This window comes from Dipodomys ordii, unplaced genomic scaffold, assembly GCF_000151885.1.
Source record: "Dipodomys ordii isolate 6190 unplaced genomic scaffold, Dord_2.0 Scaffold156, whole genome shotgun sequence".
Taxonomy (NCBI): domain Eukaryota; kingdom Metazoa; phylum Chordata; class Mammalia; order Rodentia; family Heteromyidae; genus Dipodomys; species Dipodomys ordii.
This window is the reverse complement of record NW_012267372.1, coordinates 53,841-63,960: the sequence shown is the minus strand read 5'-3', so window position 1 is coordinate 63,960 and position 10,120 is coordinate 53,841. Positions and strand designations below refer to the sequence as shown.

The following is a 10,120-nucleotide window of genomic DNA, read 5'->3' as shown; positions in this document are numbered from 1 at the left end:
CCCCCCAGTTTGTCCCAACCGAGGTGCCCTCCCCGCCGCCACCTCCACCTCCGCCCCTGCAGCTCCTCCTGCAGTGCTCCGGCCCCTCCCGCCTCGCCCCTCGGGCTGCCCCGCACCCCGCCCCTGGCCTGCGCCTCCTTCGCGAACCCCCATTCCCAGCCACTCTGCCTCAGTTGTGCTACCTCTGGCTAGCGGGGTCCCAGGGCTGGGTGCTTCCCCCTCTCCCCACCCCCGTGTGCCCCCCTCTCCCCACCCCCGTGTGCCCCCCTCTCCCCCATCCCCATGTGCTGGCCTGCTCTTCCCCTGTCCCTGGCTCTCAGCAGCCTCTTGCTAAAGAGTTTGCAAAGATCCCTGCGAAGAGCCAGGCGTGCGAGACAGGTCCACAGGAAAGAAATAAAAAGCCAGTTTGCAGCGTTTTCTTGAGGATCACTAAAATTATAAGCATGGAGATGAGGGAGGGCGAGAGAAACACAGCGATGATGAGTAAAAGGAGCTGAACAGTAGAGATAGATGGTAGGTAGATAGGTGTTAGACAGATACACATAGGTGGTAAGATATTAAGAATGATGTCCAGACCAACAATCAGATAGATAGATCAGATAGATGATAAAAGACTGACTGGCCGGGCACTGGTGCTCAACACCAGTAATCCTAGCTACTCAGGAAGCTAAGATCCAAGGATCCAGGTTCAAAGCCAGTCCAGGTAGGAAAGACTGTGATTCTCTTATCTCCAATAAACCACCAGAAAAATCTGGAAGTGGCGCTGTGGCTTAAGTGGTAAAGCGCTAGTCTTGAGCAAAAGGGAGCTCAGGGACAGTGCCCAGGCCCAGAGTTCAAGCCCCACGACCGACCAAAAAAGAAAAGAAAAAAAAAAGAGACTGACAGGTGATAATATAGATAGATGATGAGACAAATGGATATAGAGATAGATAGATAGATCTGACACAGAGGTGCTGGGAAGGTGGCTCAGAGGTAGAGTGCTTGTCTTGCATGTATGAGACCCTGGGTTCAATTCCTCAGCACCACATAAGCAGAAAAAGCCGGAAGTGGTGCTATGGCTCAAGTGGCACAGCACTAGCCTTGAACTGAAGAGCTGAGGGACAGCGCCCAGGCCCAGAGTTCAGGCCCTAGGACAGACAAAAAAAATCTGACAGATAAGACAGATGATAGACCTACAGTAGGTCTGAGGGAAGTAGGACTGTAATAGAGCTGTAGCAGGGCTGTAGTAGAGCTGTAGTAGTGTTGTAATGGTGCTGTAGTAGGGCTGTAGTAGTGCTGCAGTAGGGCTGTAGTAGTGTTGTAATGGTTCTGTAATAGAGCTGTAATAGAGCTGTAGTAAGGCTGTAGTAGGGCTGGAGAGATCCTACTTTGGTGGTGGTGCTCCCTGCTCCTGGGTGGCGACGGGCCCTCTCCCTGACTCGTTTTGAGGATGGGTGTCCAGCTTAGCAATCTTGGGTGAGTGACTTTTTCTGTGTTTTCTTCTCAGTGTTACCAACAGTTCCTTGCCAGGCGAGCTGAACTGGTGTCTGCTTTACAGTGATGATTAACATTGCATTTGCCTGTCTTGATAATATCTGATGATCTCAGCACCCACAGCCTCTCACATTCCCCTGGCCCTTTGCACATTTTGCCACACTGACGTCTGTCCTTACTGAAGCACCCCAAAAGTCAGCCGTGCTTGGACCTTTTTTTTTTTTTTCTGGTTGAATGTGGGACTTGAACTCTGGGCCTGGGTGCTGTCCCTCAGCTCTTCAGCTTAAGGGGAGTGCTCTATCGATTGAGCCACAGCACCACTTCCGGTTTTCTAGTGGTTTATTGGAGATGAGAGTCTCACAGACTTTCCTGCCCCAGCTGGCTTTGAATTGCGATCCTCAAACCTCAGCCTCCTGAGTAGCTAGGATTACAGGCCTGAGCCACTGCCTAAGGTTGTGCAAGCATTGTTAACTATTTAGTGCCCAGGTCCCCCACAGGGGTGTGGTGAAAGCCATTGGTCTCTGTGTTCATTTCCGGGCCCGCAGCTTGTGAAGTAGGGAATGGATAGATTGCAGTGAGAATTGATCCATGGCAGGAATAGATGGACTGGGGAGATGGGTGTGTGTGTGTGTGTCTGTCTGTCTGTTTGTCTGTCTGTGTTCCTTCCAGAAGGCTCCCTCTCACCCACACCTACCCTCCTCCAGATTCCCCTTCTTTTTTGGGGGGGGTCCGGTCATGGGGCCTGAACTCTGGGTCTGGGCACTGTCCCTCAGCTCTTCGGCTCAAGGCTAGCGCTCTACCACTTGAGCCACAGCGCCACTTCTGGCTTTTTTTTTCTGCTTATGTGGTGCTGAGTATCGAACCCAGGGCCTCATGCATGCAAGCAAGTGCTCTACCATTGAGCCACCTTCCCAGCCCCAGATTCCCCTTTTTGAGCCATATCCTAGATGGATCTGTCCCTTCACATCCACTTCATCTCCCTCCCTCCCATTCTGCCCCCCACTCATGTCCTCTCCTCCCACAGACAGCCGTCCAGTGGTCCGCCATGTTCAGCTGGCTGAAACGGGGCGGGGCCCGCGGCCAGCAGCCCGAGGCGATCCGCACGGTGACCTCGGCCCTCAAGGAGTTGTACAGGACCAAGCTGCTGCCCCTGGAGGAGCAGTACCGCTTCGGGGCTTTCCACTCACCCGCCCTCGAGGATGCCGACTTCGACGGCAAGCCCATGGTGCTGGTGGCCGGCCAGTACAGCACGGGCAAAACCAGCTTCATCCAGTACCTGCTGGAGCAAGAGGTGCCTGGCTCCCGAGTGGGGCCCGAACCCACCACCGATTGCTTCGTGGCTGTGATGCACGGGGAGACGGAGGGCACCGTGCCCGGCAACGCCCTGGTGGTAGACCCGGACAAGCCCTTCCGGAAGCTCAACCCCTTTGGGAACACCTTCCTCAACAGGTGTGGTTGGCCGCCAATGAGGAGGGGTACCCTGGCACCCCGACTCTGCCTCTCTCCCGTGCGGCGCCAGCTCCCCCCTCTGTCTGCCTGGTTCTTCTTCCTCTTCTTCTGCTGTCAGCCAGGTTGCTGGGCACACTCAGAGAAGTGACTGACCATCTCTGTGCCTCTCCTGCTCCTCTGGGACGTCCAAGGGACGGCTTCCGCCGCGGGCTCTGGCTTCGTTTCATTTCACATAGTCTGATTTTTGTTGTTTGTTTGTTTGGGTGAGACACGTCCTTGCTGAGCAGTCCGGCTGTCCGGCCTCCACCTCCTCTGAGTTGCTGGGATTACAGGTGTGCACCACCATGCCCTGCTGGAACTGTGCTTTTTTTTTTTTAATGGATCCATTTTCTCTTCCTGACTGTCCATCTCTCCAGCTCCTCGGGTTCTCTGCACCTTCTCTCTCCTGCTCCCCTCCCCCCTTCCTGCACTCACCCCTCACCTTGCTGCTCCCCAGGTTCATGTGCGCCCAGCTCCCCAACCAGGTCCTGGAGAGCATAAGTATCATCGACACCCCCGGCATTCTGTCAGGCGCCAAACAGAGAGTGAGCCGCGGTGAGTAAAGGCCTAGCCCAGGATCTGAGGGAGGAGGCTGGGGCCTGGAACTCTAGGTCTGAGGGAGGAGGCTGAGCTTGGACCCCTGGATCTGAGGGAGGAGGCTAGTGCCTGGACCCCTGGGTCTGAGGGAGGAGGCTGGGGCCTGGACCCCTGGGTCTGAGGATGGATGCCAGGTCTGAAGGCAAAGACCAGGTCTGAGGGAGGAGGCTGGGGCCTAGACCCCTGGGCTGGGTCTGAGGGAGGAAGCTGAGACCTGGACCCCTGGGTCTGAGGGAGGAGGCTGGGGCCTGGACCCTTGGGTTTGAGGATGGATGCCACATCTGAAGGCAAAGACCAGGTTTGAGGGAGGAGGCTGGGGCTTGGACTCCTGGGTCTAAGGGAGAGGGCTGAGGTCTAGACCCCTGGGTCTGAGGGAGGGGGCTGGGGCCTGGACCCCAGGTCTGAGGGAGGAAGCTGGGGCCTGGACCCCTGGGTCTGAGGGAAGAGGCTGGGGCCTCCCCATGTCCTGTCTCCTGGGCCAGGCAGGTTGAGCCAGGGAGGCTGGGATTCCCTGGGCTGGGGGAGGGAGGCGAGGCGGCACACGTGTGAGCAGGCCCAGGCCGCATGTCTGGGCGGGCCAAGGGTGGAAGGGGAGCCCAGGAAGAGACAGGGAGACTTCAGGGGCAGGGACGGGCCCGGCTTTCAGCAGCCTGAGAGCAGAGCCAGCGCAGGGAGGCCTGGGCCTCGCCAGCTCCTGGCTCGGGCCTGGGCCACAGATGGGGCTGAGAGGGGCAGGAGGGGGGATCTGGGTGGGGGCCAAGGCCCGGCCTGGAATTTATAAACAGCTGTGCAGGGGGAGGGGGGGAATTCCAGAGGGAGCCGGCTCCACCCCTGCGGGGCCTGCCCCGACCCAGCTCTGTTGCCACCCTTCCCCTCTCGGCCTGGGTTCTCCACCACCTGCCCCTTCCCACCCTTTGGCCCGGCCAACCCGCCACCTCCTCAGCCCCTTGCCTCCCCCTCCCCCCATGCCCTGCCCCCAGCCTCAGGCTCCGCCCACAGGCTCCTTCTCAGTGTCTGTCCCCGCCTCTTGCAGCCCTTGGCTGGCCCCGGCCCCGCCCCGCCCTGGCCCCGCCCCCTCCCTAATCAGCTCGGCCTCCGCCTCTCACCATATGGCCCCGCCCTCAACTCTGGCCCTGCCCCACGCATTTTTAAGTCTCTGGCTCCGCCCACCCGAAGCCATCTGGCCCCGCCCACCTCCCTGGAGTCAAACTGGGGCAAAGGAACAGGCGGTAGAGCAGAGGGGAGCCTGAGTCCGGCGGGATGCGGGGCCCAGGGTAGTGGTGCTCCTGCCCCTCCTGCCCCCCGCCGGGGGCAGCAGGAGGGAGGGTGGCATAGGAAGAGCTCTGTGCGCATGTCTGGCGTGTGGGATTGTGTGTCTGCAGTGAACCTTCGTGAACTGAGAGTTCAAAGCCAGGCTGGCTGTGTGGCCAGGCCCTGACTCAAAACACAGAATATGTGCATGAAAAAGCAAAGCACAACGAAATGATTTTCAAGGTGGCAGCTCTGGAGTTTGAACTGGGGGGCTTTGGGCTTGCCAGGCAGGCTGGCTAGGACTCGGGCCACGCCCCCGTTCGGCCACGCCCACCCACGGTGTGCGTCACGGGGTGGCCACACCCACTCCAGTCCAGCCTCTGCTTTGCTGTGTCCTTATTTTGTGGGCACCTAGAACCTCCTGATGTAGGATTTACAGATGTAAGTCCCCACTCCCAGCTTGAACATATGATTGGTGCTACTGGGATTTGAACTCAGGGTCTGTGCTCTGCCACTTGAGTCATGCCCCCAGGCCTTTTTGCTTTAATTTTTAAGGTTGGGTCTCACACAGACCTGGCCCGGCCTGACCCTGGTCCTCCTACTTCTACCTCCCAAGTAGCTGGGATTACACATAGGAATCACCACGTCTGCCTATTTATTATTATTTTGGGGCTTTTTTGAGACAGGGCACGTCACCCAGGCTGGGCTGGATCTCAGCTAAGCTCTGCCACTGTGGACTTGTAACACTAGAGTAAGCCACCTCACCTCTCCGTGCTTGCTCCAGGGCTGGAGAGTGGGGTACAGTGGGCCTCCTAGCTCTTCAGAAGGATTGTTAGTTACACCATGAAACACACATAGTGTGGTTCAGCATATAGTAGGTGCTGTGAGCATGCTAACCAGGACTGTTTTTCTTGGCCCAGTGTCTCCTAGTCTGTCCCCGCCACATCTTCATTCCATGGCTGATTCAACCCCCTGCCCTCCTTTCCTCCCTGTCCCAGGAGACACTCTTTTCCAAATCCAGGCCTGTGTGTGTGTGTGTGTGTGTGTGTGTGCGTGCAAGCTGGGAATGTACAGGGAGGCCCAGCTGCCGTCCTTCCAGTGATCTGCCTTCCTCACCACCACTTTGCCCCAACAATGCCCCAAGTCCCCCCATCCCTCCTGCTTCCTCCCAGGCAGAATTAGGCCTTCATCCTCCCACACCTGTTTCCTCATCTGGAAAATGAGGCAGCAGAGTTCCTGGCTGCTTGCTGGTGCCCAGCAGATTCAACAAGTCAGTCTACGTGGCTGGGGATGGGAGGAGTTTCAGGGGGTCCCCTCTTGTCATCTCCTTCCAGGAAGCCCTCCCTGCCCCTTCCCCAGGGAACCCTGCCTCCCATTCCAGGCTGACCCCTCTGGAAATGTCTATGTACACCCCCCCCAAGGATTGCTGCCCTAGAAGCATGGGGGGGGTAGTTGTTCTTTTCATAGTTTTCTTTGTTTTTTTTGTGTGTGATTTTTTTTCTTTTGTCAGTCATGGGACTTGAACTTGGATCCTGGGCAATGTTCCTGAGCTTTTTCCCTTATAGGTCTCTACCACTTTGAGCCACAGCACCACTTCTGGTTTTCTAGTGGTTCATTGGAGATAAGAGTCTTGCAGATTTTCCTGCCCAGTTGGCTTTGAACTGTGATTATCACATCTCAGCCTCCCGAGTAGCTAGGATTACAGGCATGAGCCACCAGCACCCAGCTCCTTTTCACAGTTTTCTTGAGGTCTTAATCCATCTTGCCCTGAAGCTGCCTCAGATTCCAGTTCAGTGCCAAGCACTTTACCTGCATCCGCTCACTTGCACCCTTGAATGGCACCTGTGAGACAGGTCCTGTCCTCACCTCCAGAAGAGGACACAAATTCAGAGAGGCTAGTTGACTTAACTAAAGGTCACACAGCTAATGGGGACAGAGCAGGATTCAAACCCAGGTCTTCTTGACTGTCAGATGGTAGAGCGAGGCCTCTCAGTCTCTGCTTTCCCATGCTCTGCTAGTTGGTGAATGAGTTAGTGAATGACCAGCCAAGGTGGGGAGAAGTGAATGAAGCTCATGGGTGGAGACAGGAATGAAGGAAGGAAGAAATGAGAGAACACAGAGCCAGCACTTCCACTCTGTCTGTGTTGACTCCAGGATTTAAGACAGAGCTTGAAGCAGAAAGGACTCAGGAAACAGATTGAAAAAAAAAAAAGTGTCACAAGGGGAGGGGAACAGGAGAAGAGTAGCATGGTGGCTCACTCCTGTAATCCCAGCTACTCGGGAGGCTGAGATATGGGGATGGTTGTTCAAAGCCAGCCCAGGCAGGAAAGCCCTTGAGACTCATCTCCAATAAACTACCAAAAAAAAATCTGGAAGTGGAGCTGTGGCTTAAGTGGTAGAGGACCAGCCTTGAAGGAAAAAACTTCAGGGACAAACTGGACACCAGTGGCTCACACCTGTAATCCCAGCTACTCAGGAGACTGAGATCTGAGGCTCAAGGTTCAAAACCAGCTCAGCAGAAAAGTCCATGAAACTTTTTATTTTTCCTTTTCTTTTTTGTCAGTTGTGGGCTCTACCACTTGAACCATAGTGCCATTTCCCCATGAGACTCTTAACTCCAACAAACTACCCAGAAAAAAAAAAGCCAGACATGGGCTGGGAAGGTGGCTCAGTGGTAGAGCACTTGCCTTGTATGCGTGAGGCCCTGGGTTCCATTCCTCAGCACCACGTAAGCAAAAAAGAAAAAAGCAGGAAGTGGCGCTGTGGCTCCAGTGGTAGAACACTAGCCTTGAGCACAAAGAGGCTCAGGAACAGCGCCTAGGCCCTGAGTTCAAGCCCCAGGATTGACATTAATAATGACAATCACATTAAAGATGTGAACTGTGACCCTTTGCCAGGGAATCTGACTTGGGGGGGGGTCCTGGAGAGGGGCTCTGGTGACAGGGGCATTTAGGAAGGGAGGGGGGTCAGGACACAGGAGAGGGGCTCCTTGAAATGCTTGGTGGTTATTGGGGCTTGCACGCCACGCCCCACGTGTAACCACGCCCCCAGGCGACCAGCCCCATACAGAGCCACGCCCCCAGAGGCGCTGTGGTATTTTACGGACCAGTCCTGGGGCTTGAACTCAGTTCTGCCCCGCCCCTCCGCCCTCCGCCCCAGGCTACGACTTCCCGGCGGTGCTTCGCTGGTTCGCTGAGCGCGTGGACCTCATCGTCCTGCTGTTCGACGCGCACAAGCTGGAGATCTCGGATGAGTTCTCCGAGGCCATCGGCGCCCTGCGGGGCCACGAGGACAAGATCCGCGTGGTGCTCAACAAGGCCGACATGGTGGAGACGCAGCAGCTCATGCGCGTCTACGGCGCGCTCATGTGGGCCCTGGGCAAGGTGGTGGGCACGCCCGAGGTGCTGCGCGTCTACATCGGCTCCTTCTGGTCCCAGCCGCTCCTGGTGCCCGACAACCGGCGGCTCTTCGAGCTGGAGGAGCAGGATCTCTTCCGGGACATCCAGGGCCTACCTCGCCACGCAGCGCTGCGCAAGCTCAACGACCTGGTGAAGCGGGCCCGGCTGGTGCGGGTGAGCAGGCCGGAGGGGGGGGGACTCCCTCATCCCCCCCCAAACGCAGGGCCTCACTGTGTCTCCCCCCAACTGGTGTCCTTCCCTTACTCCATCCCTTCTTCACTTCCCTCATCTCTCACTCTTTGCCCATCGTTCTCCATTTTGCTACCCAGGGTCTATCCCAAGACCTTTGCACTTGCCATTTACTTTCTCAGCTTTCTCTTGCTCCCTGGCTATTCCCGATTTATTCCGAATCTCTAAAGGAAGGTCTTCCTCTGCCTTCTTTTATTATTTCAGTCAGTGTGCGTGCTAGTACTGCAGCTTGAACTCAGGGCCTGGGCACTAGCCGTTAGCTTTTCTGATCAAAGCTGGTGTACTACCACTTGAGCCACAGCTCCACTTCCTGGTTTTGAGGCTTCACTGGAGATAAGAGGCTCTTGGATTTTGCTGTCCAGGCTGGCTTTGAGCCCTGATCCTCAGATCTCAGCTTTCTGAGTAGCTAGGGTGACTGGCACACACCTTTTGATGCATTTGTAATTCCTTCTTTTCACGGTGGTAGTTTTCTCCAACGTCCTCATTGCCTGGTCATGGGTCAGCCGGGTCAGCCATACATCACGACTGGTCAGCTCATACTTAAACCACACAGACCCAGGGTTTTGGAGTCCTTCAAGCCTGTGCTCCCAGCAGCTGGGACAGAATTGCTCTGCAAATATTTACAGGAGGGATCTCACTAGAAAAGCTGGCACTTAACAAAGTCTCCGCTGTGCCCAGAGCAATTCTACTGCACCCCAGGTCCCATTCCAAGATGAGGACAGGACAGTGCGGTGGGTCAGGGGCTAGATCGGGTCCTCTGACCCTGGGGAAATCAGGGAGGGTGCTTGGAAGAGAACAGAGGAGACAGTGTCAGACGGTCTAGGGCTGGGGGGGTGGTAGGAGTCAGTCCCAGGGACCTTGTGCAAAAGCTACAGAGAGGAGGGAGAGAGAGACAGGGAGAGAAGGAAGGAGAGAGAGGGAGAGGGACGCATTGCTTACAGGCCTTGTTGTAAGAACGATTTTGGAGGCCAAATTCAACATTTCCACGGGAGGCCGCCAGGGTGGAGGTGGGGCAGGAAGCCAGGAGGCCTAGAAGGTTCCAGGGGGAGCGGTGTTGGTCCAGGAGCTTGCTTACAGGGGTGACTCAGAGCCGCACCCCGCTGCAGGAATCCCCCCTACCATGTGGCAAGGGGGGGCTCCCTCGCAAGCCCAGGCCTCAGGCGTCCTCTTTCTCTCCTTTGCCCAGGCCTGGGGGTTCCCCTATCCCTGTCCTGCCCAGGCCTCCGGTCTTCCCCCGCCCCCCCCCCAGTCTCTCCCCCGTCCAGGCCTCAGGTCCTCCCCCTCTTCTCTTCCCTGTCCAGTGTCTGTCCTGTCTTTATCCCCCTAGGGCCCCTGGGGAAGTAGAGGCCCGAGCTGCAGCCCCAGGCACCGGGACACCTGGAGTCCCCGCCAGGCAGGAGGCGGCTCCGGAAACCGGGACAAACCCCGGAGCCCGCCCCGCGCCCTCATGCCCGCCCGGGCCGCCCACGAGCCTTATCTCTTCCCGACACCTTCCCCCGCTTCCTCCCTGGAAAAGCCATCAGCGCCCTCCCGCCTGCTTTCCCCATGACCACGCCCCCAGTTCCTATTGGCCCGTTAGGAGGCCCCGCCCAGCACACCGGGACACACCCCATTCATTGGCTTCTCTGGCCACACCCTCCCGTAGGTTTGTCCTGCAGGTTCAG

At 57.1% G+C, this 10,120-nt stretch overlaps 2 protein-coding genes across 2 annotated transcripts in view; both read left to right on the top strand.

The window, feature by feature from the left end:
• Window positions 1–192, top strand: part of Gltscr1 (glioma tumor suppressor candidate region gene 1) — a 35,897-nt gene extending 35,705 nt beyond the window's left edge. The window contains exon 16 of the mRNA XM_013032570.1: window positions 63–192. Coding sequence (XP_012888024.1) covers window positions 63–192 — 130 coding nt within the window. The remainder of the gene's footprint in view (window positions 1–62) is intronic.
• A 2,311-nt stretch (window positions 193–2,503) lies between these two features.
• The window catches only part of Ehd2 (EH-domain containing 2), a 13,609-nt gene continuing 5,992 nt past the window's right edge, over window positions 2,504–10,120 (top strand). The window contains exons 1-3 of the mRNA XM_013032547.1: window positions 2,504–2,922; window positions 3,419–3,516; window positions 7,969–8,381. Of these exons, the coding sequence (XP_012888001.1) occupies window positions 2,519–2,922; window positions 3,419–3,516; window positions 7,969–8,381 (915 nt within the window). The 5' untranslated portion in view covers window positions 2,504–2,518. The remainder of the gene's footprint in view (window positions 2,923–3,418; window positions 3,517–7,968; window positions 8,382–10,120) is intronic.